Raw genomic sequence first — 27,553 nt, forward strand, 5'->3', positions numbered from 1 at the left:
TTAACTTTAATTCATCCCCCGTGTTAAAAATGACTAATTCTGACGCCGTGGCGGTTGTTCCATGTTAGATGTGCCACGGGAGAGGCCTGGCAGGAGATCATGCTGGCCTGTCTGCCCGGAAAACTGTGTGACTCCGAGTCGGACTACAACCCTGGAGAGGAGAGGACCTGCGGCAGCGGCTTCGCCATCATCTACTTCATCAGCTTCTACATGCTCTGTGCTTTTCTGGTAATCTTTTTTGTTCCATCCTTCTGGATCCAGCGGCAGTCCCGTTTAGACAAATTAAAGGATCCATTACAATTCACTGTCCTGGTTTCAGATCATTAACCTGTTTGTTGCTGTCATCATGGATAACTTTGACTACCTGACACGTGATTGGTCCATTCTTGGGCCGCATCACCTGGACGAGTTTAAGAGGATCTGGTCTGAATATGACCCTGAAGCCAAGTGAGTACTGAAGACTCAGCTTGTATTAAGTAAAGAATGTGTGGTGTTTTTCTCAAATTTACAACGAGACTTCTGTGGAAGTAGTGAAGATGGTGCTCGGTGTGGTAATGTTTTTATTCTGATGCGTTATTGTCAGAGGCAGGATAAAGCACCTTGACGTGGTGACTCTGCTGAGGAGGATCCAGCCTCCTCTGGGCTTCGGCAAGCTCTGCCCCCACAGGGTGGCCTGCAAGGTACTTTACTCAACCTGCACACCAGCACTGAAGAGCGATGGAGCCGCCGAGGCAGAGCTTCACAGTACCCGTTGTACTCTGTTGTTCTTTGAAGTCTGCTCTTTCATGTGGTTCATGAACTGTTCTGAGTCATGTTGTTGTGCATGTGACTGCAGCGTCTGGTGGCGATGAACATGCCCCTGAACAGTGATGGAACCGTTATGTTCAATGCCACTTTGTTCGCTCTGGTCCGCACTGCTCTCAAGATTAAAACAGAAGGTGAGTCTACACCTTCACTCAGTCACAGACATTCAGAAGACCATTATTTTTGGATAGTGGATATTTTCGTCTTTTGTTTCCTGTTCTGAACGGATAAGAAGCAGCATTCGCAGCATGAAGTCCATCACATATTATCCAAAAGGCCAGTGGAAGCCTATAGTCATGATGATGATACATCAGAAAATAATGAAAATTAAAATGAATAATTTCAGTTTTATTGATTTGGCTTGCATATTTTTTTCCAAAATCAAATTTAATCGAATTTCCTCGGGTGATATAATCATAACAATTGTTAATCCAACAACATTTTAGGTGTAAAACAATTCAGTTTGTCCAACAAGGATATTTAAATTCATATTCAACAAATAAGCTTTTCCAAAGGTAAACAAATAGATGGAACCAACAGAAGCAAAAAAATCAGTAAGTGTGCAGGAGGCATGAATGAAAAATTTAAAGAAACCATAATTCTGGAAGCAGCATATTTCTGGATTATTTAGTCATACATGTGAAAATATAGTTCCTCACATGCATATTTATTCTGTCTTGAACTCCTCCTAGTCAGGAACTCATTCCACATATTTCCACAAGAGAGAGCCAGAGTGACTCATACATACATACAACACGCTGGCACTGTTTGTGCTTAATCCCACTTTTTTAATGTATCATCAGGAATGTTGGTGAGAGAGATTATGTCCAGGGAAATACGCCAAGATGGTGCTGGACGCTTCCTCCGAGCACCTTTTCACTTCTCGTTGTTTTTACTGTTTCCAAGGCAACCTGGAGCAAGCCAACGAGGAGCTACGAGCTGTGATCAAGAAAATCTGGAAGAGGACCAGCATGAAGTTGCTGGATCAAGTGGTGCCCCCTGCAGGCGGTTAGTGGTCAATACACACAGACGAATATCAAAAGCAGTATCATTCAGAATTACAATGTTTCCTCATAATCATAATTTTAACATCTAGGAATAAAACTTACTTCCCTTATTTTGAATTGGAAAAAAGTCAGTTACATTCACACAATTTGCTCTATTATCTCCACCCTTTAGGATGCTTTAATTTTTGCCTCTGCTGAGGTAGAAGACATGTTAATTTTATTATTTCAGATACATTTTGTGTCATAATTGGATGGTTCTTATTTCAGAGGACGTGAGTTAGTCAGAGGGATGATCCCCCTGAAGTTTTCTTATGGCTATGATTCGTGTCTTAGTTTTGAAAGTGGATTGTGAACATTAGGGTCTTCCAATGTTAAGAAAGATTAAAAAATAAAAAAAGAGTCTAAGACCTGCACAAGTGTTTAGAAGTGCTCCTGCAGCATAATCTCTGCTCTACATCAGCCCGCCAACATCCAGCTAAATATTCTGCTACTCTGAATCTGGGTTTGCAGATGGTGGATTAGTACTTACCAGCCCAGATGTTACCATCATTCATTTTGCAAATTTGTGATTTTTATCAAAAGGCCTGTTGGTTTGCAGACAATTCTGTGAACACTTTTTAAGACGTGAAACCAGGTCATCAATCCGTTAAACCATAAACTCAAACGGTCCCCAGCTGGATTCATTTCCAAAATCTTTTAACACTTCTCAAGATTATAGAGCGTAAATATTTAGTCTGCAAGATTGATGTCGCGAGAGAACACGAAGGAACGCGTGTTAGAGGTCAATCCGTCACTGGCTTCCTTGGAACCGACTGGCTGACCACAACCAACCCGACCCAGGGGGAGGACCGGGCTCAGACTGTGCTGTCAGTTCACAGCAGCTTCTCTTATCGCTGCGAAACACTTACTGGTGAAGTGCTTCCTCTGTCAGTATCAGCACTTTTGTTTATCATTCATCTCACTGTTTGCCAGATGCGCTCCCTCTCTGAAAATGTTTGTCAGAATTTTAGACAGAGCGCAAACAGTTCACGTGTAACCGAGCACCCAATTTTTTTTTAAGACATATCAAATCTGACCTCTCCTTTTGTAAGCTCAGCCAATTCAAACTTTCACATATATATATATATATATTCATATATATACATATATATATTCATATATATATGTATATGTATATTCATATATATATTCATATATATACATATATATATTCATATATATATATGTATATATATAGTGTCAGTATTTTTCCACATTTACAAAATGTAAATATCATTTAAACTTCTGATTATTCACATCGTATCTTCATGGGTGTCAGTTTTTTTTTTTTCAGGTTCTAAACCTATGGCCGCGCAGCATGTTCGACTGTGAAAGCGCATACCGCATTTCAGAATTGATAAAACTGTCAAGAAAAATCCTTCCAAAAAAAACCACAATATGACACCGAGAGCCCGAGGAACTTAAAAAGAATACTTTTGACATCCGTGAAGAACCGGAAAAGTCGAAATTGTACTTTAAAAATGCTGAAAAAGTGCCTGATTATGACTTCAGTGGCGGTTGCAGAGTCACCGCTCTCCCCTCATTGTAGGTGGGCCCATGTTATTTCCTTCGAGGGAGGCTGTGTGACACATAAATCACAGTGTCAGTCAGCATGTTCATAAAGCTTCCTGTTGCTGTCTCCATGTAGTCTCTGTCCTACGTTGCTTACCACGCTTCGGAGCTGTTGTGATTAGGGTTATCAACTGCATGGCTGTGTGTTTATTAGTCTAACACCCCTCTCTCTCTCTCTGTCTGTCTCTTGCTGTCTCTGTTTTCTGCCGAGTCTTTCTCTCTCCCACAGCCTCCTCTGCTTTAACTAGAGTGTTCAGTCAGACACTTGGCCTTCTTCTCTTCTCTTTCTGCCACCCTGAGCTCTCTGGGGCAGTTCTGTTTTAGTTTGGTGGCATGAAATTCCGTAGCTGGCTTTCAGAACTCCTCCAGGCTCTGCTCAGACAGAAAATCACATCTCTTTCACTCAAGATATTACTCATTAGCTATTCGTGTTGGCGCAATAACTGATTTCCACTTGGCTGACATCGATGAGCATGTCAAAATGAGAAGAGAAGATGAGTCACAGATTATGTAAGATGGCCTTCTCACAGGTTTTCTGTCTAATCAGGGCCTTTTGTAGTTGCTCTCTGACTGTGTCGTATGATGTGAGGAAACTTATCTTTGGGATGGATCAGGCCCCATAGTGCTTTTTGCGCTACTGGTTGGATCGATGCTCCCACCTGTCCACCTTGAAGCATCCATCCCACTGATATCCATCACCTCGACTTGGCTCATATCAAGTTTAAAAACGGGTCAAGAAAAGGTGGTGACACCCATGTCCTTCACCTCTACATACAGCCTCTGTTTTTGTTTTTGTTTTTTTGTTCTGTTTTTGGTCGGCTCTTTCTCCACATTCTGCTTCAGCAGCTCACTTATCTGAGTGAATCAGATGCACGCTTGCTCAGCCTCCCTGCATGGCAAACACTGTGTGTGGGTACAGCTTCTGCTCCGGCTACTTTCTTTATTCTGAGCTGTAGATTTGACGCTCGCCGCTGCCTCTGTGCATGTGTTTCTCATTCCTAGACGAGTCCCTCTGGGAGGGATTTGAAGTTTTCATGTTGGAGTCACCATATTTTCAGTTCTAAGCTATAAGTCTGTCGTCAGTGTTCAGTGCAGTCTGCCTCTAGAATAAGAACTCAACAACAGCTGAAGTTGAATTTCCTGTGTGTGCGTGTCTGATTTTTTTTTTCACCACATCAATGCACTTTAAGAGAGTGCAAGATTAGCGCTGCAGGCGCAGTTGTATTGAAATGTATGTTCAGCGCTCTCATTCAAGTGATAAATCATCAGCCCCTGAACAATGTAGTTACTATCTACTCATGCAGGTGGAAGCTCAGTTGAAGTTTTTCTTACTCTGCAAAATACTGCTGAGGTTTGACACTACAATGTAATGCAGTAATCTCTCGAACGCTTCAAGTGAATGTTGACGAATGTCCAATGAAACCATTAAAGGTCTCCATAGTGACTGTCTGAAGTACTCAAAGTATCCTTAAGTCTGGGAAAGCCAAGTTGTTTTGAAAAATATGACTGACGGCATGTTTTCAGTCTCACTGCGGCGCTCAGATGTCACGTCAGAGATGCTTTTGAAAACAACTTGGCGTGCCGAGGTTTCAGGATACTTTGTGATTCTACGTTTTCATGTTGTTGTTTTTTCCAACCTTTGAGTTTTTGTCACCTTTTCCTTGAATCGTTTTAGAGATCACTGCAACTCCATGAGGTCATGTAATCGGGATGCAGGACTACATTCAAATTATGCACTTTTTTCCTTTGTTTTGGGTTAGGCTGAGGTTGTAGTCTGAGCGCCCGTCAGCAAGTGGCCTGTAGTAACCGTCAGTTCCTATCACAGTTCAGATTTTGCCGTCTAATCCGATTTTGGAAGACGTGTTTCTGTTGTGTTGGACCCTCAGTTATCGTTTGTTACCATCTTCACCGAGGTGTATTTGCATTTGTTTGCTGCTCATGTAGAAGTAGGAGTGGATATTGGTGTCCCGGTGATGATGTGGGAGGCTTCGGTGTGTTTGGTCTGTTCACTCAGATGACGAGGTAACAGTGGGGAAGTTCTATGCCACCTTCCTGATACAGGACTACTTCAGGAAGTTCAAGAGGCGCAAAGAGCAAGGGCTTGTGGGAAGGCGCTCCTTTGAGAGGATTAACACCACCATGGCTCTACAGGTGAGGGAAGTGTCGGTGTTTGCTGGCGTAGAACCACAAAACGTATCGATGACAAGTTGCTAAACTTTTTTTTTTTTTTTTACACAATGTCAGAAGTATGCCCACAATGAAAAGAAAAATTAAAGTTGACATATTATTTTAACCACAAAACCAAATCTGATATTTAATGATGACCAAGTGAACCTATTATGAGAGATTCATGCTCAGTCCCTTCAAGTACTCACAAACAAATGTCTTGAGCTCAAAAAGATGTTTTGTCACTGTTACTATCTTTTGACTTCAGTATGCAGTAAGAGCCAGCCACGTATGATTAGCTTGACGCTAATGTGGCTAAGGAGTACCACCAACTGCTACCACCATAAAGCTGTTTACAAACTCTCCTGGAGTAATCCACATCCTCTTTACACAGTCATATACTCAGTAATCCACAAACACTGTGATTTTAAATTAAAAACAAACTCTAATGCACCAGGTTGGTGTTACCAAGAAGGAGCAAAGAGTTATAGATAGCCGGATTTTTGCTCAAATTCGTATTTGATAGTATGTTTTATTATATGTTCACAGTTTCGCTTCTGTTAGCGGTTAAACTATTTACAAAGCTGGTTCAATGATAAGTAAAGCATGAAAAATGTTTAAAATTCAAGATGACTCTTGATGAAACATTAATCACACCAGTATTCACACTGGCATCTTAAAATGGCTGCTGTGGCAAAAATTCTATTGGACCTCACTGTTCAGTCGGTGGATCTTTCCGAGACATGTTGGCGCTTGAATAAACATTTGCTCGCTGCAGGCTGGCCTTCGCACGCTGCATGACATTGGACCAGAGATTCGTCGAGCCATATCATGTGACCTGCAGGAGGAGGGGCTCGTAGATGCTCATGAAGATGAAGAAGAGGAAATCTACAGGGTACTCGCCCTTATTGACTGTCCTCTGATATTTTTAGCACATACAGGCTGAGTCTGAAATCAGTTTTTAAAGCATGAAGAGTCCTCACTGTCTCCCGGTGTCTCTCTGCAGCGTAATGGCGGCCTTTTCGGGAACCATGTCAACCATGTCAGTACGAATCAACAAGGCTCCTCCCACCCGACCACCGTCACTCAGCGTCCTCTCCAGATCCTGCCCTTTTCCTGCAGTGCCTCAACTGAACCCACCCAAACAGGAACAAGAGGCGGCGACAGCGACAGAGGCGAGGAGACAGACTTGAACTCATCACCCATCACCCAGTACAATCATCATCATCATCATCACAGCCCTCATCCACCCAAACACTCCCACTGTAACTCCACCTGCCAACAACCGCCAATCCCCTCCAACGCCAACCTCAACAACGCCAACGTGCCCTCAATTCTCTCCATGACCAACGGGAGGCAGCCCCAGTGTTTGTCAAGGCGAGAACGCCCGTCCTCTGCCAAAACTGGATCACCAGTGTCCACCTACAGCAAGCCACGGAAGTCACACTCCACGAGGTCTGTGTCATAACACCAGAAGAGACCTCGTTATTTTATGTTGTCCCATCGCTTCGTTAAAGGCTTTATTCTACAGAATCTTGTGCGACTTGGTAACGCTCCTCTCCCTGCTTGTGCAAAAATAGTTGTAATGTGTGTCCTCTTGTCTTCTTCCTCTGCATGCATCCTCTCTCCTCCTCCTCCTGTTCCGTATCACCCCCCTCCCCCCTGCGCTACTGCCTTCCTCTGGAGCAGGACGCGCTACTATGAGGCCTACATTAGGTACAGTAAAGACACAGACTATAGATGTGATGACAGTGTCAGTCGAAACGCAGATCCGTTATGTTCGATAAAAGACTTACTGTATCTTTGGCATTTTTAATGCCAGGTCAGAAAGCGGCGGTGGACTCTACCCCACAATTCGCCGAGAGGAGCTCGGGGGAGGGGACAGTGACGAGGAGCGAGGCTCAGGAGAGTACTACAGCGGGGAGGAGTTTCACGAAGACGACATTATGCTGACCAGGGACAGGTGACCAACTTCATTCGAGCGTTGGATCTGTGTTTATCACAGACGAGAGAGTCACGTCAGACAGAAAATTATTCCCATCATTCCCTCACCTTCCTCTTCTTCACAGGTTGTCCAACAAGGACCAACCTGAGGTGGAGGGAGACTTTGACCTGGAGATTTCCACTGGTGACCAACAGTCTGATGGTTACTATGATGATGACCAACAGCCCATCTGCCAAGAGGTCAAGCGATCACCGAGGTCACCCAGAAGATGGTTTTTACCTTCACCTCAAGGTGAACAAAGCTTGTTGCGTTACTCAGTTTAGTGGAATAGTAGCAGTACAAATACTTGGCTGCACATAGTACTTATACTACTTATTATCACACCCGACAAATAATTGATGAGTGATAGATTATCATGATGAATGTTATCCAGTAAATAAGCAGACGTCTCGTGTGTCCTCTCAGCCTCCAACAGACCAACATTCAACTTTGAGTGTCTTCGCAGACGAAGTAGTCAGGATGAAGCTCCACCCTCTCCGTCCTGCACCGCTCTTCCACTGCACCTGGTTCAGCAGCAGGTACATGCACGCGCACACACACACACACACACACACACACACACACACACACACACACACACACACACACACACACACACACACACACACACACACACACACTCTGTTGTAGTGTCTTTTTTAATCCAGCTTGCTCTCTAACCATAGGTCATGGCGGTGGCTGGTCTAGACGCCAGCAGAATTCACCGCTGCTCTCCTACACGGTCGCTACACTCCTGGGCCACACCTCCCGCTTCTCCCATCACCCGTGACTGCTCGCCCAACTACACGCCGCTCATACAGGTCCGCTTTTGTGCATGATTCAAGTTACCATATCGAGATTCAGTGAAATTTCAAAGAACTAGTTCAACTTTTTTTCATCTGTAAAGGTCTGAAAAAAGTGAAGACAAAACTTTAACTTGCTTGAAAAGGTCAAGTTCTTTATTGCCGGAGTCTCAAGTGTAGACGTGGCTTTCACTGTGGCTCTGTAACAGAGTGAGAGTTGTTTTTCTTCCCCTGCAGGTTTGCTAGGCTTCGTTACCTTATGTTTCTGTCTGTTCTTGTTTTTTTCAAGGTTAGTGACTCAAAGCAGCAGATAAGAGAGAAGGTTGAAACAACCTCAGTACAACACGGATGATACATTTCCTAATTTACGGCGTCGGTGCTGGCGTAGCGTAGAAGTTTGCCGTCAAGTATCAGCTGATTTTGTTTTTTGTTTTGGTTTTATTTTAATCACTGTGACATCAATGCTATTGTCAATAGAACCGGACTGACTCGATTTAATAATAGGGTCAGTCCTAGAATTTTGAAAGCGTGAAAATGTTAGGACGAAAAACACAAACTACATTGTGTGCAAATGCTTTTCGGATTCATATCAGGCAGTAACATTAATATTCCAATCACTTGTAGATCTGTCGTTAATGTTGATGCTTCCTCCGCTATGATTTATATTCATTCATCAAGATGAATGTGTTGCTTGGAAATGTGCTCAGGTGGACTGGAGGAGCCCCGGCAGTGACGGCAGCCTCCCCGGAGCGGCCAAGAGGAGTTCGTGGTACACCGACGGCGGTCAGGACGGAGCTCCCAGTCGCAGCCATTCGCCGTCACGTCTGCAGATACCTGAAGAAAGTTGCTCGCACTTCCTGTCCAAGAGAGGCAGCGCCAACAGTCTGGTGGAGGCGGTGAGCGATAATCCAGAACATGATGAGATAGAGGAAGGTTAAGACCGAGACAAAATTCGTTTGATTTGATAACTACTTGTGTATTTTAATGATTAATTATTCATTGTCAAGTAACTCCAGGATATGCATAACAAGAAATGAAAATGCCTAATTTTTTATTCATTATTAGCAGAAAAAAAAGTACGATAAGGATATTAGATCTGCTACATTTAATATATTTTTATAAACAACTGATCACATGACCACTAGTTTATACAGCGTGCTGTGTGTGTTCCCTGTCAAGCTCAATAGCATCTTTCAGCTTATTGTTGTTTCACTTTTTTTAACTTTGCTATCAATGGAAATCTGGAGCAGATCTAGAATTGTAGAATCTTTTTTAGTTCTTTGACTCGCTTGATGGGCAAAAACACAAATGGATGTATTGCCTGGAGATGTAAATCCAACTGTCGTCCAAAATTTTGCTACATTGACTTAAAAAATGGACTCACATGGTCAAAAAAAAAGATCATTGCAGGGTTTAAGAGATAAATTACTTCAGTCTAAAGCTGTCAGCCAGTCATCCACCACAAGCACACATCCACTTCAGAATATTAACTTCCTAAAACATGTTTCTGTTCAGCTGATTTCTGTGACGTGTTTATTATCTGTTCTTGCTCTCAGGCATTGATCTCTGAGGGTCTGGGAAAATACGCCAGGGACCCAAACTTTGTGTCTGTGACCAAACACGAGATCGCAGACGCCTGCGAGTTGACCATTGACGAGATGGAGAGCGCCGCGAGTAACCTGCTGAATGGGAATACGGGCAGCACCGGGGGGGCGGGGAACATGGGCTCGGACGCGCTTGACACCGAGCATCCAGACCACAGCATCCGTGACTACAGCGACGAGGAGACGTATGTGGCGGTGAAATGCGAGGAGGACCTAACAGATGAGATGATATGCATCACGTCGCTATAGCGGCGGCTCACACGGGATTATTTAGTTTTTTCCAATTGAATTTTTACATGGGGAGGGGGCTCTCTAGTGCATCCTGCAACAGAGAGACCTGTAAACTGTGGTGGATGAATAAGAGAACAAAGTGCCTTGTTTTCTCTTTCTGTGGAAACGTAGAAGAAACAGATGAATTTATGAGAGGAATCGGCAAGACTCTGATGTTGTTGTATGTTCCTTTTTAAAAGAAATTGTGATTTTAATACCAGAGTAACTACTGCATAACTAGCCCATAACCACTTAACTGTTCTGTTCTAAAACTGTTTTTGTTTTGTTTTTTTTAAGATCAACACAAAGATGCATTCTAACGCTCTTAATTGACTGACAAATACAAAGTTAGAGGACAGACAGGTCAGAACCGTCTGTTCTGCTTGAAATGAGAAACAAATCGTGTCTGAGCCCTTCTGGACCTCAGAGAGGGAAGTTTAATAGGTGAGCTGGCTTCGCAAAGCCATTTTACTCTTCAGCAAATGCTGGTTATTCATATTTCATTTTGGCTTCCGTATTTCAACCCCCACCCCCCACCCCCAACAAAAACAACAAAAAAAACCCTACAAAAATGTCTGAGTAATCTAATTTTAGTCAGTTTAATTCAGTAAATCTGGGTAGAGAGAAGCCCAGTCAAAGCCATCACGTTTGAGTCAGGGTGCTGCTTTTGGGTTCACAGTTCAGGGTACACGTGTCAGCACTTGACTTGAAAAGGAAATCACATATCAAAGAAAAGAAAACAGACTTTGTCCTCAGGCATATCCTTCTGTTTCAGGCACACGCTGGTGTGACACACAGGGAAACCGCACACCCTTCCTCCTTCACACCAACAACAGCGACGTACCAACTTTGATTACTTTAATGACGCTGAAAATAAAGTATAAAATGGACTAAAATCAATGTCCCACGTGTTTCCATCTTAACTTCAATCTCTCCTACAACAACTCAAGCGAGACCAAATATGCAGTGACTCACTTTCCTTAATATCTGCTGATTTGAGTTACGAAAATGAGGGTTCGCCCTGACTGATAACGTCTGTAGAGCACATTTGTTTTAGTCACATTTTTTGTGAAACTGCTGCAAGTGACGTCAACTAGTAAAATGTTTGATTTGGACTTTATTCCTCTGCCCAGATGAGATGCTATCAAGGCGCTTGGAGAAAAAAAAAAAAGAAGTACAAATTTCAGTTTTGCTGCCCCTCATTCAAGTACTTCTTCTGAGAATTTTGTTCTTACTTTCTTTCTACGTCGATGTAAATGTATCAGCTGAATAAGGAATTTTCATCTGTTGTCCCTGGGCAGGTTATCATCAAGTGTCATTGATTCCAACACCACAACAAAAAAAGAGAATATATTTTGTTATGATATATAAACTGAATACACTGCTGTTGGGTATAAAGATACTCCCTTTTATTTGTGGGGTTTGTGTGTTCGTGTGTGTGTGTGTGTGTGTGTGTGTGTGTGTGTGTGTGTGTGTGTGTGTGTGTATGTGTTCTTATGTCAGTTTGAGTGGCTGTAATAATGTCCTCAGGTCAATCTTTCAAAGCGACGCAGGGTCTTGGTGGGGCGCTCTGTTTTCTTTCTCCCCTTAATCTCAATCTCATTTGTCAGGCTGACATGTTTGATCTGTGCAAATTAAAGGGCTCCTTCATGACAGAAGAAGGGATCATTGAGTGGATTTACACACATCAATCTTAGTTTTTGCCATTTTTTTTCTTTTCAAAATCACTTCTGAGGTGCACACTGATTCTTGTGTACTTGACTGAACTTTTGCTGCGGCCAGATGTGGTGATAACGCAAGTGTACAAGCTTCTTTTTTCTTTCCGGATGATTCCTTGATGTTTTAGAGGTCAATACAGCCGGTAAATAGCGCCCACGTGTTTTCTGATAGGATTCGGGGTTGCCTCTGCACACACAGGTCCACCCAAGACTTAATGAGTCATGCTCAATACAAGTAACTTTTTGCTCTTAATCCCTTTGACTTTCTCAGGTGTCTTCAAATCCTGGATTGTTAGTGATTAGAGAAGCAGCTGTCTTGTATCAAACAGGAAATTCATCCAAGGGAACTGGGTGAAGAACCATTGCATCACTGCCATCTTGGCAACTACGAATTCAAAAATACAAGAATGAATATTCTCACACATTTGCTACTTCTCTGTTTTAGCGACTTGTTTTAGTAATACTTTGGTCACCACACCAGGCCATCCTTCTCAAGGAGTCCACCAGTTCTTCATAAAGTTTTTTTGTTTTTGTTTTTTTTTACAATTTTCAAAAAAATTATGCGGGATCTAAACTGTTTAAATGTCGTTTTAATGGTGATTCTTTCATTCCTCCAATGAGTGCCGTGCCTCAATTCCTGCATGATGCAAACCAGGCTGCAGAATCCTAGCTGCTAGCATGTAGTGCTAGCTACTGTACATGAAGCTGGATTTCTATTTTAATTACGGTACAGACATCATAACAGACATGGAGGCATATATGGGATGTTAATGGAGGAAACCAAGACAAGAAAAGTAAGACCTTACTGAGTCAGAGTAACGTTAGCACCTGCTGTCAGTCCAGATCATGAAATGAGATCCATCATAGACGTGATGTCATTGCAAACCAAAAGTCTTTATATCAATATATACCGACATTTTGAGCCTGATAACAATACCAATTTTAGAACAGAAAAAAAAACCCACCAAAATACGCAACTGATAAAGTGAAATTTTGTACCGAACTGATAATAGACCCTTTCTCTGTTCACCGTGCACCAATTTTATGCCCGCATGACTACGCAGGGGTACAAGAGGGTTCCTTACACAAATAAATCACTTCCTTAAAAAAAAAAAAAAGAATGAACATTTTTTTATACATGACCTTTTAAAGCGAGACCAAAAATAAAGTTAAACATGGCGGAGGCCACTGAGCTCTCTCTGCTGGACACGCTATGATACCATGTGAAAATCTCCACAGGCTTTTCTTTCCTGCATTACACGCGCTGTTAAAAAGGTTTTTTTTTTTAATAATCGGCGCATATCAGAAAATCATATACATGGTTAAGATGTGTGGATGATTGGCCGGTGATAGGATGATAAATTGGCCTACACAGGATGAAGATTCACATACATTAGAAGTTTATGAAAACCTAAAACAAAAAAAGACACGAAATGAAAAGTTGTGTACATGCAAGCTTTATTTTTTCACTGTTTCTTTGCTTTGTAAATGTGTATGAAATGAAAACATTGTATAAAATCTATACAGTTTTTGTAAAAATGTGAAAAACATAAAAGCTCATGCTTCCTGCCCATATGTTTTATGACAAGTCGAAAAAAATATATAGTAGTATCTCGTAGCTAAACTACAAGTACCTTTTGGATTTTGTACCGATGACAAACAAAACTCCTGTTTTGTACCTTTCAGTCGGCTTGAACATTTGCCTGAAATGACACTGAACCTGAGGATGACAAGGCCAGGCTGGTGTCTAGGGTTGAGTTACAATCAATACAAGACAAAAATAAACATGCAAACAAAGTAAGAATTTCTGTTTTACTGTCCGTGTTTCTGCTCTAATTCATGAGCAAAACACAGACGTAAAAATTGTACAACACTGCATCAGATGTAAACAATTAAGAGTCACAGTAATGAAGGTGAAATAAGATAGTCTGTATTGTAGTGCAAAGATTAATAGCTATAATTCATTCAGTCTCCAAATACTTCAGCTAGCACTCAGTCGGTAATCCCAGGCTACAACATGAGTAGAAAATATATATTACTTTCAATTATTACTTCACATTTGCAGCTAATTCTAAAATCTACAAATCCTTTCTGGCTGGACTAAACTGGCACGCTAGGGTCTCCTAACAGCGTAATTCACATTGACATCAGGATATAGTGATCAAACAGGCACAAATCTTATGACCATACATCTCTTGATCAGTTATCATCATCACTTATATTCTTCTAAGGCTTTCTTGTAAACATTCATAATCATATAGAAAACAAACTTGTAGACATATTGAATTTTGTTTAGTAAAATGGACTTTTTAAGAGTACAATTAAATCAAATAGCTGGTAGGCTGGTTAGAACCACATGCTACGTTGAGGTTGTGGGCTGTAATACTTGAGTCAGTTGGCCAAAGTGTGTGTGTGTGTGTGTGTGTGTGTGTGTGTGTGTGTCTTCCTTTTGTCTCCTTCAACTACTGACTTAACACAACTGTTATTATGCACACAGAAAAAAAAAATACCATGGAAAAAGTAAAAGGTACAGCTGGATGGATGAGAGAATACTTCAATGTTTTTAGTGCTTGTGAAATCCCAGTTGATCAAATTCTTGACCCCAAAGAGGAGGAAAAAAAGACCCAACAAACAAACAAAACAGAAAAAATGGGCATTCCTTTCAAAATATAACATCAACCTCAAGTGTTGCTCAGTCTTCAAAGGCCTCAGCCAACTACTTAGCGATTTATTCTATATTAGCTTCTGGTTCTGGTTCTTAGTGGCTCTTAGTGCCTCTGCAGGTGCCAAGATGCAGATTTCTATTAAATCACTTATCGTCAAAACTCATCAGCAGGAGGATGAGTGCAAACCCTGGACCTGACACTAGCAGTGATGATGGGGATGATTTCATGAAGAGAATTTGCTACCAACAAAGTGTGTCTTTAGAGCACAGCAAAAGAGTTCAGGTGAGGAGGCTGAATAATCAGTTAAATTGTGGTTTTCAAGATCGAACAAACCTGCGTGTGTCTGTGAAGGGAAACAGACTTACGCAGAGATCAGATTTTAGCTGATAAAACAGACTTGTGGTCAACAGCTTTTGTGTCATTCACTGAGATGCGAAGAGATAATTGTAAAAGTGCTCGTACCTCAAGCTCTGCCACTCAGACAACACCTTTGAATACACGCGTGTGAGCTGTGGGGAATTACAGCGACCCTTTCACACAGTTTCTGGACAATAATTACAAGAAGACATTTTAGTTGTGGTCCATTTTGAAACTGACGTCTTTAAGACATTCCAGGTTCTGTAGCGTTTACTAGTAAGCGGGATGTGTTTAGTATGAAGGAGGGAATAAATGGTAGCAACAGATAATTCTGATTTTGAGAAAGCGACGTCAACTTTATATTTACTGCAACTCCAGCTGACCTTCACCACTGACACCCAGTTGTAACTCAGCTAAAGAGGAAGCAATGATCAGGGTGTCTGTTCATTTTGTTACATAAGACTTAACATTTTAAGACAAGTAGTTTTAAATGGCAAGAAAAGAAAAGACAAAAAAAGATGTAAACTGCTACATTAATTGGTAGCAAACAAGAGGGATAGTCTGGTCTCGTTTCAAAACAAACCCTTTTTACTTGTCTTCTTCCTTCCCTTCATCCCCTCACTCTCTCTTTATCTTTGGGTATCGAGCGACGGTGGATGGTACACTGGAACACTTGGGTCCACGAGACAAGGACGACCTCGGATGATATCAGCGGCCTTCTCTGCCATCATGATGGTTGGAGCATTTAGGTTGCCGCTAACGATGCTGGGCATGATAGAAGCATCGACCACACGGAGCCCCTCAATCCCCAAAACACGTGTGTTCGAGTCAACGACTGCCATCGGGTCAGAGGGAGCGCCCATCTTGCACGTGCAGGATGGATGGTACGCACTATCGGCCTTTCGTCTGACAAAGGCGTCAATGTCAGCATCAGATTGGACCTGAGGACCGGGCTGGACTTCAGGACCACGGAACGGGTCAAAAGCCTTCTGGGCAAAAATCTCTCTGGAGAGTTTGACAGACTCCCTGAACTCCCAAACATCAATATCTGAGAGGACAGAGAAGATGAACGTCAATAACTAACCCTGTAATCTGTTTAGGTTCTGCTACTAACATCATCCTATTAAATGTTGTCAAAGAGAAAATAATCAAGCTCATCCAGGCCTCAAGTGGGACCAGGATGTGGAGGAGGGTGTGGATGTGGATGTGGATGTGGAGGAGGGTGACCCATGAAGATACTAAACTTTGATTCTAAATATATCAATGACAACATTCTACTATTATGCTGGTTTTTGCCTTTTTCTGAAAAAGACACTATGCTGATGAAGTTATCAGACTTAACGCGGCTTACAAAAATGTATATTCTACTAATAATTCTGTTTACACGCAACTGCGCAAAGTCGGACTATTTTGTCAGCAAGATAGAATGTGGGACGTTAGTTTAACGCTGGTGTAACCGTTGTGAGTAAGCGTTTCCTACCAGTGGAGAGGTAGTTTGGCTGGAGAATGGGGTGATCCAGAGGGTTGGAGCTCCTCAGCTTCATCCAGCCAATACTGGTGCTTCTCATTGGTCCAACATGCACCTATGACATCATTACAATACTTATTATTATCATGCTAATGTTTGCCAGTCAAATGTCCTTATCAAGTCATACAGTTTCAACACTGTGGTTCTTTCTGCAGCAGCCTTCCTGGTGGTGTACGTGCTGCTGTTGCTGCAGCCCCTCTGGAATTTTAGAGGAACCCTGCCAGTGCTTGATGTCTGATGCTGGTGTTCCATGGAAGGACGAGTGTATTCACAACATTTTGTGTCTGCTACGTGTGTGAAGGAGTTATCTGGAAAATTCTGAGTAATAGCGGGATTGAAATTTATTTTTTATTGACATTAGCATTTAGTGTTTGCACCGGTTAATCGGATCCACACACAGATATGCATTTCCACATGATGACATGAGCATGTGTGAAGTGAATACACAAAGGTTCATGATTCCATGGCGCGGTCAAAAAATGTAGTGTTTTTCAACAGTTTCAAAGTTTAAGTCTGTTAAAAAGTTTTTGAGGTGCACTTTTTATAAATCTCAAAATGCACCACACACACACACACACACACACACACACCATCTTTTAGCCATCTTGCAGCACCCATACCTGTGTTAACAATCATCAAAACTCACTGCATGCCACCATCTGATTACACCGCTATCACATCCTCATTCAAACACACCTGATAGGCTTCTATCTTGGAAGCAACTCGTCCATGGTCGATGACCTGCGAGGGCAGGAAGTGAAACTGGATGTCTGGGTGTGTGACCTTTGGCCGACTGCGGATGAATCCTCCACTCTCCAGGTGGGCTGTTGCTCCATAACCTGGGGGACAATCGTCAGAGTCAGTGAGAGTGGAACACTGCAACTACTGTTCCAGTCATTGTCACCTGCTCACTCTAAAATGATTTATGAGTCCTGGTTGGAGAAGCTCTTTCATGCTGCTGTGACAGAGACCCCAGCTGTGTGTAACAGATTGTGCGAGCTGTGGAATTAACGTTTGTAAATCCTGTTCTACAAAACTGAACATCCTAAGGGACGAGTAGGACGCTGGGAGTAGGAAGTGTATTTTTCCATTTTCTGTGTATCCTGTTTGTAAAAGGAAAGTGCTAAGGGCCTTGGATTACATCAACCTGCCTTCCTTCTGGTTTAAAAGACAATAATTCATGTTTAAGAACGATTAATTGATAACACTCCAGACCACTCCAGTGATTCTCGAGCATATATGTGGGTACTGTTGTTTACCGGTGAACAGACTGAGCCACTCCAGGCCTATTTTGATCATGTGGAAGGGTTTCTGGGCTTTGTACAGTGTGATGGGCTGAGTGCACTGCTGCTGGACGTACAGCTCCAAATGATCCTGCAGGTTACTGCCAACACCTGAGAAACATCAGGCAGGAAGGCAGTTCATTTCTTACTTCCAGTGGTTATGAGGTCATAAAAGACAGTATATTTAATCGTGTAAAAAATGCACCTGGTAAGTGTTGGACCACTGGGATAGCAAGTTGTTTCAGGTCATCAGCATTTCCCACCCCTGACAGCATGAGAAGCTGAGGGGAGTTGATGGCACCTCCGCTTAAAATCACCTCTTTATCTGCATACACCTGGAAAGAGACATGAAATCTGACAGGTGGGTTTCTGAAGCACGGAAAAGTCCACGAGCTGAACTAAAAACAAGCTGACACAGTCAGTAGATCAAGTACAATGGATAAACTAGATATGGTCACCCAAGTGCCGGGGATATCCACCAAATGTAGTAGGAAGTGGTAATTTCAGATTGTATTGTCTTGATCGGTAAAATATGAAGAAACTCCACCAAAGCATAAGGCAGATTTTTAACATTGTGTGGAAATCAATCACCTGATATGGCTGCCACAGGATGTTAGCAACAGCAACCAAAAACATTTGTGATCCAAATGAGACGTGTAAGGTTTGATCGGATTTGAAGAAAAGGTTCTCTAGTTGGAGAGCGGATGCGAAAATTGGTGGTTACTAGGGCAAAACCATCGGACAAAGACTGGAAAACTAATCTGAGTTTGTGTGTTAAAATAATCCTTGATTACAGAATGTTCACCTCTCTAAAATGTCCATCACTCTCACCCTTTTTTTCTGTCCTTTCTGTGTGTATTCCACGCCCACAGCACGGTGACCATCAAACAGGATCTTAGTGGCCAGGCAGTGCACCTCTGTCTTCAGGTTGGGTCGACCCAGCACAGGTCTAAGATAGGCACTGGCGGTGCTCCACCTCTTCCCTGCACACAGTGACACTGAATTAGGGATATGCTAAGGATTGGTTCAAAGAAACAGTTTACCAGACAAGATAGATGCCCTTCTCTCCTCGGTGCACAGACACCAGCTGACCGCCAGCTAGCTTAGCAGAAAGAACGGGCTTGTGAGCTTACATCATGTAATGCCACCTCAGCTCCTAAAACCTGTGGGCCCTCCTCTGTGTGTTATAGTTCTCTATGAGGATCAGGATCTTTATTTTCCTGAAGTAATCCTCCTCATCCTCTCTTACGGAGTCAGCCATGGTTAATACTATTAGTATTTTGTGTGTGAGTGTGTGTGTGTAGAAATGTTCAGTTTCAGGCTTCTTATTATTATGCAAATTCTGTTTTTATTCAGGTGTTTAACGGACTCAACACCCAATCCAAGTGATGCTAATGCAGGCAAAGTTTTAGAGGAAATTGTACATGAATTTCGATGCAGCTATGTCAGAACTTCCCACCCACAGTCATCCATTATGCTAAGCTAACTAGCAATCAGCTGATGTCTGTGGGTCTCAGATCCCAAACGCAGCTCATAGGACGGAGGGGAATTTATCGTCTTCTCTCCGTCTGGCTCTGGGGTGGATGGATAAGAGGTGGAATTCCCAAAAAGTTAGCGTGTTCCTTAAACGACTTATAGATCCTTTGGAATAGATTCTCTAACCTTTAAAAATAGTCATATCCATCCAGCCCAGGCCTTCTTGTTGGTATCCGTTCATGTCATCAGTGAAGGGGTATCCCGCCTGCTGCCCAGCCTCAATAAAAGCCTTGTGAAGTGGGTGGTTTGTCCTCCCTCTGGACACATGCAGAGGGCCGCTACCTCCACGGTACCTGCAGTCAACAAATGTAATGTCAACATGAGTGCACACTGGAATTAGGAATGATGTACTCGGTCTTTATTTCCAGCAGTGCTACCTGTCTGAAGAGAGCTGTTCACAAATTATTTAGCTCACTTTCAGTGCCAACATCGAGTCAGTGTAAGACACACAAATATAAAAAGGTAATGTCCTGCAAAAGCCTGATATTACTGCGCCAGAGTTGAGATTCTTAACTTAAAACTCCCCCCCTTGCCAGAGGCCATGTGACTTGACCTTGTGTTGAGTATGTACATATGCTGCTGTGCAAACAAACGGACAAGCTCCAGGTCGCGCATCTACATTTGTACATCTAGCATTTCATTATTCACTGGAAGTATTACGTCACCCTTATCACCATTGTGGGAGTTCTGTGGAAGCATAAACGTTAAAATTGGCATTTTATGTGTGCTAAGTAGACTGTAATGCTCATGTTGCCGAGTTCTGCATAATGAGATCTTCAGTATGTCAGTTTATATTTCCCACCAAAACTTGCTCTCACCCAGGATGCTTCCCTTCAAACTTTTTTTCACCAACATTGACAATAACAGCCGCATTAAAAAAACTATTTCTACCTGTCCTCTCCAAGCTCGTGACACTGAGCTTTCCTGAAGTAAGGAAGGCAGTGATTGTAATCCCAGCCCTCGGCCCCCTCCCTCTGCCAGCGGCAGTAGTCTTCAGCATGTCCACGGATGTACACCATGGCATTGAGTGATGAGGAACCACCCCAGACACGACCCCTTGGCCAATACATCACTCTGTTGTCCATATGTTCCTGGGGTAAAGTGTGGTAGTACCAGTTATACCTGAGGAGAAAGACGAATTTGATCAGAATCGTACATCTGGAACATTTGCCTTTGTGAAAGCAACAAGCAAAAGATTGAACTACTCTACTTTTCATCACAGAGGTTGTAGGTCAGTGCAGCTGGCATGTGGATCTTCCATGAGAGACGTATGCTGCCCAGCAACATGTCCTTCGGTCCTGCTTCCAGCAGCATCACAGACTCCTGGGCATCCTCTGTGAGACGGCTGGCTAGGACACAGCCGGCTGACCCAGCCCCAACAATGACATAACTGTACGATGGTGTTTTATGATTGGTTGCAGGCGAAGTCCAATGAGAAGCAGTGACACTGAAGCATCTGGGATGGTTGGAGAACAAATGGGAAGAGAACGGGCCCATGCAGCTGAACTTAGGGACACGCCGACAGGTTAAGAGACACCTGCTGTCCCTCACAACCTGCTGGACTCCAGTTAGGCCTAGCATGGCCAAAGACAACATCCTGGTACTGGAGCGGTTATATTTTTCATTTACTGGGCTGCTGAACCTGCAAACCAGAACAACACACATGAAAGGAAACACTGAGAGCAGGAACAAGTATCTGCTGGACAAACAGAACTAGGACTTGACCCATGTGGAATTTTTTTTTTGAGCCACTGCAAAGTGGAGTGATGCTTCACCCCCCCCCCCCCCAAAAAAGGAAAAAAAAGTGTAAAAACAAAGTGCCTTTAACAAAAGACGTTTAAGATATTTTTTCCCGTTACTTATTTGTGCCTTCCGAATGCAGAAAGAGCCATCCACGTATGATTAGCTTGAGCAAAACCATCAAAAAACATCCGTTTTTAAACTCTAAAGCTCGCTGTCTATTATAATTCATGTCTTTTTTAATCTGGCGATATTCTCAGTAATCCACAAAGAGTTTGGTTTGAGCTAAAAGGGAACTAAATATAACACTTCCAGGTTCTACCGGTGCAAATGAGTGTAGATGTGTAGCTTGGATCAAAAGATAAAGACCATCATATAAAATGTCTTTATAGATAAATAAAATAAAACGTATATGTGTGTGTGTATATTGTGTGTGTACATATATATATATTTAAAAGAGTCCAAATATAATATTGCCTGATTAATCAATGATAACTGCTGAGCCCTAGCCGATACTGATATAGGTTGATGACATCGGGTTAAGTTTATTTGTAAGTTGTAAAGAGGTTACCATGGAGTAAAAGCTGTAGTAAACTATAAAACAGGATTTTGTTTCAAGGCTATTAAGATGAGCAGTCACTTCACTCTTGCCAAAGCAGGTCTATGTAGGTCAAGACTATGTCACCATATCCAGACTCCAACTATTCACTCACTTAAGTGTCAAATTAAACTCAGCAAACAGCTTGAAACATCAATAAATACCACCTTTAAAAGTAAATAAATAATAAAATAATGCAATATAAAATACAAAAGAGTAAAAGGGGCAGGTTGTCTTCAAGTTTCCCGAGGAGTTAACTTATCTTTTAAGTTTCGAATATTAGGTGACAAGTCAATTTCGTAACCGCTAGCTTGTCAGGTCATCGGGTTAACAGTCGGGGACTGCTGGGTCTGCTCAGCTGCTTCATCGCTTTACCCGCCTAACCTATATTTAACACACATTTGTGAACAATTAAAATGTTTCCAAGCCCCAACACTTTTAACGTAACTTTTGGAGACGGTACAGAAGTGTTGGGAGTGTTGAGTTAAGATCTACTTTCAGGGTTTGTTTGTTTACTCGCACCGTTTGAGGCCGAAGCTCGGAGCTTTACTTGGGAATCGGTGAAACGCGAGTCTGAAAGTTAAATTTGACGTTTTTTTGTTTGTTTTTTTGGAAAATTAATTACGTCTTGGAAGTCTTAACGACACACAGACACACTGACGGGAAACAGCAGATATAAACAGTACCTTACCGTTGCTTTCTGGAGCTGGACCGCTTCCGAGCCGGGGGCGGGGCTAATGGGAGAACTCTCACCAGGCTGGAGGAGAAGTTACCAGAGCAATAAGTCACTAGTGGATGTTCTGTCGTGTGGGAAATCTAAACTATATCTTAACTTTTATCTGCATTTATTTGTTTATTCGCAACCAGGTGTCCGGAAACCTCGTGTCCGGGATGTGGCTAATATTTTTTTTCTCCTGTGTCGTTGCCAACGTGACATCAGATAAAATTGTAAGTGAATATCTTCAGCATATACATATACTTAACTTTTTCTGGTGACGAAAAAGATTATAATTTCATATGTGGGGTTTCTTTACAGAAAGTAGAGTGTGGTGAAGCTACTGGTATGTTGTGATGTTTAATTTTTTACCAACATATTGAACACATGATATATTACTCTTAAAATATACACAAATGAACATGGCCAAATGAATATTACGAAGTAAATGATGGCTTTATTGATGATCTTCTTATTGATAACAACCCACATCCATGGATGAGCAGTGAGCCCCACCCTGTCTCTGGTTCCAGGCTTTCCTCCAACCTGTGACACCAGTCCATCTCTTGTGGCGGACCTGAAATTGGAGCTGGTGAAAGTGGGAGAAAAAGATATGGTGAACATAAGTTGGGCCATTAACATTGATTGTAAGATTTGATTATTTTTTATAATTTTTTTGTTGTTGTCACCATTGCTTCAACTCTGTCAAGTGATGTATGATATAAAACCTCCACTCACTCAGGGAGATGCTGTCTTTTGCAGGAACCAGGCTTCACTGACATACTTAGTCCAGTTTTTAGGAAGTGTCACCCATCAGGGTGTCATCACAGTTGATCTGAACTCTGTCTGTCCAGCAGGATCTGTATCACAATGACTGAGTGGTATGAGAGGGCCAATACTGACAAGCTAACGTGTGGAAATCTCCTGTCTCTCCGTAGCTAGCGTTACTCATCTGATAGGAACTCGGATCGTGGAGCGATCGGTTCACCTCTGTAAATACAGCCCACCTTTCGCCATGTCCAACCTCACTGGGTCACAGCAGGTATCTCATTACCCATCATCATCCATACTTACTGTACCTTGTGTTTAATACATTTCATCAAGATGGGGAGATGGAGATGGATTGAAAACTGACATGAGTGCAATGACTGTCTTCTTCTAAAATCTAGGTGTGGTTTCATTATTTAGTGAGAGCGAGATACGGCTCCAATCTTATCCAGGTTGCCAATCTTCCCTTGCCTCCACTGGGGAGCGGCCCAAGCTACAAGAATGCCATGATAGATGTACCTTCACGGCGTGAGTAGCTTATGTCATCCAACGTTTCATTGATTTCCAACAAGAAAAAAAAAGTTTGGCTTTAATTAAACAAGCCAGTAGTATTTAGTGATTATATCCATTATATTGCTATTAAAATGCTAGAACGGATAATGAAAAAAAAAACTTTTCCATGCTTTTTTTTTAAATGGCGGGATGATGAAGGAGTTTCAGCCTTCTGGTTTTCTCAGCAGGTGTTACACCAAAGCCTACTCCTCCACCTGCTATAGGTGAGCAACCTCAGGTCACACCCATGTGCGTATATTCTATTTTTGACATTAACCCTTTTAAAAATATTTCCCTGCAGTTGAGATGACGACTGACACCACTACTTCAGGTAGGACTTAACCAAAATGTGTTGTGTTCTCTGATACTGTATCATCATCATCTGTTATAAAATACAATAAAATCACAAAACCAAAACAGAAAGCAGTAGAACTTGTTTCTCAGGGGAAAACTGCTCTCTATGTAGATGGAGAAGCAAATAAAATCATTTCCCCTTTGTTAAATTTGTGTTGTCGGTGAACTATATCTGTGGATATTCTCAGTCATCCAGGTCATGGTAAGTCTCAAAAAAGCATAAAAAATGGCAACTGGACTAATCTCGTGTGAGTAGAAGACGTTTCGCCTCTCATCCAAGAGGCTTCTTCAGTTCTTAATCCTGGTGGGGAATATCAGCTTCATATCTACCAGGAGGGTGGTGGCAAAAAAACGAAAAACAACTGGTCGTACGACCCGAAACCAATGACTCATCAGGTGTTAATGGGAGTCGTTGGCCTGACGACCAACCCGAAACCAATGACTCGTCAGGTGTTAGTGAGAGTCGTTGGCCTGGCTGGGCTGTCGTTACCTCTCAGGAGGGTCGTTGGGGTCACCTGGCTGCAGGTGAGAACGACGGCTGCTCCTCCTTGGGAGGGATCTAAGCACAGCATTGTAAGTGGAAGACAAGTGATGTCTGAGGCCTCCTCCTCTATTCAAAGATGGCCATTCTAGTTTGACATGAATGGCTTCCTTCACACTTCTCTCAAACCACCTGTCTTCTCTGGCTAGAACGCGTACCTTGTGGTCATCAAAGGAGTGCCCCTTCTCCTTGAGATGGAGGTGGACCGCTGAGTCCTGGCCTGTGGTGGTGGCCCTTCTGTGTTGTGCCATGCGTTTGTTTAGTGGCTGTTTAGTTTCCCCAATGTCCAAGTCAGAGCATTCCTCATTGCACTGCACTGCGTACACTGCGTTGCTTTGTTTCTGCCTCGGAATTTTGTCCTTGGGATGCACAAGCTTCTGCCTCAGAGTGTTGCTGGGCTTGAAATGTACTGGGATCTGGTGGGTGTGAAAGATCCTCCTGAGTTTCTCTGAGACTCCTGCCACATAGGGGATGACAATATTGTTTCTCTTCCCGTGGCCCTCATCTTTCTTATCTCCCCTGGGCTTTCTAGCTGTTTTGATAAAAGCCCAGTTAGGATAACCACAGGTTTGAAGAGCAGAGTGAATATGTTTGTGTTCCCTTTGTTTCCCATTGGCCTCAGATGGGATGTTCTGCGCTCTGTGTTTTAGACCCTCAGTTTGTGTTCCAGCGGGTGGTGTGAATCAAACAGGAGGTACTGATCCGTGTGGGTGGGTTTCCTGTAGACACCAATGTTGAGTTCCCCATTAGTTTCAATGCTTACTAGAAGATCCCCTGTTATGAATGAATAAATGCATAAATAAATACATGAAAAAATAGATATCCTCAATATAGTGGGTTGTTTGAAAAAAGTAATTTTACTAATATTTAGGTCTGCGTTTTGGCCTTGATCTGAAGCTGGCTAGAGCTGGTTGTGAGTGTTCATCCAAGTATCACAAAACATCAACAATAAACTTGGAATCTGTCTGAATCTGTTTTGTTTACGTGTCTTTTCATGCAGACAAAAAAAATATCCCCACCAGCATATCTTGGAATATTTTTTCTGGACTGGCCGGAGTGATGATCCTGTGTTTGTGCTGCTTAATCTGTAAGGAGAGTTACAATTTTAAAGCATGTAATATTCTGAACCCAATACATGAACATATTCCCCTGTTATACGCTCCAAGCCACCATGCTTGTACCCAACCATTGGATAGCTAATCAATTACATGTTGATTTGAGGCCTTTTTTTTGTTGATGAGATAGCACAATTTTACTTAAAAGACTGAGAGCTACATTAAGAAATCAAAAGTTTCAAGCTTTCCCTTCTAAATTAAGTCAATTTTTTTTTTGTCCAAGGTGCGGAATGCGTCCCTTATTTCAAGTATTTCTTCCTCCTCAGATAAAAGATGTGGAACCAACTTTGCTAAGTCATTGGGTCTCAAAAGGGTGCCCACCATGGTCCCTGTGTCTGTCCTGATGGTGTACCCTCCAGAGAATGTGGCCTTCCAGAGGGCCATCATGGCCCTGGCACACTTCCTGCAATGCCACGCAGGCTGCAACGTGGCTATCGACATGTGGCAACAGGGGAAGATTGCAGAGCTGGGGCCAATGCGCTGGCTGGCAGAACAGGTGAAGGTGACAGAACGAGTGCTCATCATCTGCCCACAGGTAGAGAATGTACATTTTCACATTTATATAGATAGAAAAAACATAGTATAAATGTAGAAAATATGTTGTGGTGAGAATATATGAAAACCTTTAGGAAGGACAGGCGTGAAGACACATGTTCTGAGGAAGAGGTGCCACTGAACACCACTTTTCTCTTTTGTCAGTCCTCCTCACAGCCCAGCCACTCTCCTCCCAACCCCAACCTCCCCGAACTCTCCATACCAGCTGCAGCTCACGACCTGTACCCCCTGATTCTCAACTTGGTGGCGAGCCATTCAAAGAATGCCATGGAACTTTCCAAGTTCTGGGTGGTACAGCTGGGCAAGAAGCGGCACAAGAACCCTAGTAACCTGGCACCGGAGCTGAGGGCCTGCAAGAGGTTTTGGTTGATGGAGGATTTGAACAAGCTCTGCTGCAGACTCTGCACTCAGAATCAAGACGATCAGAAGAAGAGATCAGCTTCAGTCTTCAGACCAGGGGTGGCTTACAGTGGGAGGAGCACAGTGAAGTTAAGAGAAGCTGTGGAAGAGCTAAGCGGACATAAGCCGGTGATTCCCTGAGAGGCCACGGCAATGAACCATGTGATCGCTGTCTGAACACGTCTAACTAAAATGTTTAGAACATGCATACATATCTGGATATATACATCTACCGTATGCAGTACATAACCAAAACCAGCAACAGTCACATCTGCGGCAGCACAACTAATAAAACGCACCTGTTTCATTATTTTTTATAATTTCATTTTATTTCATTTATTATTGTAATGAACTTTTGAAGACAATATGTATTTTTTTTTGGTGCTGCTTCAGTGTCATGTGATCTTGTAACACTGAATCTGTACCAGATGTTTTTTTCAAACTTCACAAATAGAACACACCTCTAAAGTCCAACTTTATTTGATGAGCAATTGTTTTTGTACCCCAACAAACATGAACTCACAGAGAAAACAAAAGTCTTCATGGGTATCTATCTTTTTATTGCATTTTTTAAAATGTCTATGGAGTATTTTAGTGCAAATATTAATGCCTGAGTACCAAGATATATCTCTTGTCATTTATTCCACAGCCTCTTTTGTATGTATATTTAGATTAAGTCAATAATAACTGCGATTTATTCATTCATATGAGCTTTTGTCTTTTATTGTGTTACAATAAAGTTTGTAAGTTGTTGTTGTTGTTTTTTTAAACTTTTTAATAAAACGGGTTAAGAATTTTACCCGTGAAAGGTGATTTCTTTAAACGTTGGTCTTGGACTTAGCGAGCAAACTTCCGGAGGAGGGGAGTTCAGGCACGGGC

The 27,553-nt window shown here is 42.4% G+C and overlaps 3 protein-coding genes across 9 annotated transcripts in view; 2 read left to right on the forward strand and 1 right to left on the reverse strand.

Annotated features, from left to right (window-relative positions):
• The window catches only part of cacna1db (calcium channel, voltage-dependent, L type, alpha 1D subunit, b), a 68,970-nt gene extending 55,238 nt beyond the window's left edge, over window positions 1–13,732 (forward strand). For 5 of the 7 annotated variants that reach the window (XM_086214218.1, XM_086214221.1, XM_086214219.1 and 2 more), the window contains 15 exons: window positions 69–228; window positions 320–447; window positions 584–680; window positions 836–938; window positions 1,711–1,812; window positions 5,437–5,573; window positions 6,367–6,483; window positions 6,595–7,043; window positions 7,278–7,304; window positions 7,411–7,551; window positions 7,658–7,824; window positions 7,999–8,111; window positions 8,259–8,393; window positions 9,083–9,271; window positions 9,932–13,731. In XM_086214218.1, coding sequence (XP_086070344.1) covers window positions 69–228; window positions 320–447; window positions 584–680; window positions 836–938; window positions 1,711–1,812; window positions 5,437–5,573; window positions 6,367–6,483; window positions 6,595–7,043; window positions 7,278–7,304; window positions 7,411–7,551; window positions 7,658–7,824; window positions 7,999–8,111; window positions 8,259–8,393; window positions 9,083–9,271; window positions 9,932–10,228 — 2,362 coding nt within the window. In that variant the 3' untranslated portion in view covers window positions 10,229–13,731. Of the gene's footprint in view, window positions 1–68; window positions 229–319; window positions 448–583; window positions 681–835; window positions 939–1,710; window positions 1,813–5,436; window positions 5,574–6,366; window positions 6,484–6,594; window positions 7,044–7,277; window positions 7,305–7,410; window positions 7,552–7,657; window positions 7,825–7,998; window positions 8,112–8,258; window positions 8,394–9,082; window positions 9,272–9,931 lie in introns of all 7 variants that reach the window. The other 2 variants (XM_086214222.1, XM_086214223.1) reach the window with 2 other exon arrangements.
• chdh (choline dehydrogenase) lies at window positions 13,415–22,433 on the reverse strand. The gene is made up of 10 exons (XM_086214225.1): window positions 22,362–22,433; window positions 20,548–20,979; window positions 20,229–20,459; window positions 19,464–19,630; window positions 18,633–18,784; window positions 18,007–18,136; window positions 17,778–17,912; window positions 17,215–17,357; window positions 16,471–16,573; window positions 13,415–16,038 (listed from the first exon to the last, which is right to left on the reverse strand). The coding sequence occupies exons 2-10, from the start codon at window positions 20,931–20,933 to the stop codon at window positions 15,620–15,622; spliced, it is 1,866 nt and encodes a 621-aa protein (XP_086070351.1). The 5' UTR covers window positions 20,934–20,979; window positions 22,362–22,433; the 3' UTR covers window positions 13,415–15,619.
• Window positions 22,046–27,395, forward strand: il17rb (interleukin 17 receptor B). The gene is made up of 10 exons (XM_086214226.1): window positions 22,046–22,623; window positions 22,712–22,736; window positions 22,924–23,037; window positions 23,329–23,432; window positions 23,560–23,686; window positions 23,896–23,934; window positions 24,012–24,041; window positions 25,606–25,692; window positions 25,987–26,255; window positions 26,420–27,395. The coding sequence occupies exons 1-10, from the start codon at window positions 22,471–22,473 to the stop codon at window positions 26,813–26,815; spliced, it is 1,344 nt and encodes a 447-aa protein (XP_086070352.1). The 5' UTR covers window positions 22,046–22,470; the 3' UTR covers window positions 26,816–27,395.
• The last annotated feature ends 158 nt before the right edge of the window (window positions 27,396–27,553 follow it).

This window comes from Aulostomus chinensis, chromosome 9 (genome assembly GCF_037954235.1).
Source record: "Aulostomus chinensis isolate RoL2024-O1b breed Wild chromosome 9, RoL_Achi_v1.0, whole genome shotgun sequence".
Classification (NCBI taxonomy): domain Eukaryota; kingdom Metazoa; phylum Chordata; class Actinopteri; order Syngnathiformes; family Aulostomidae; genus Aulostomus; species Aulostomus chinensis.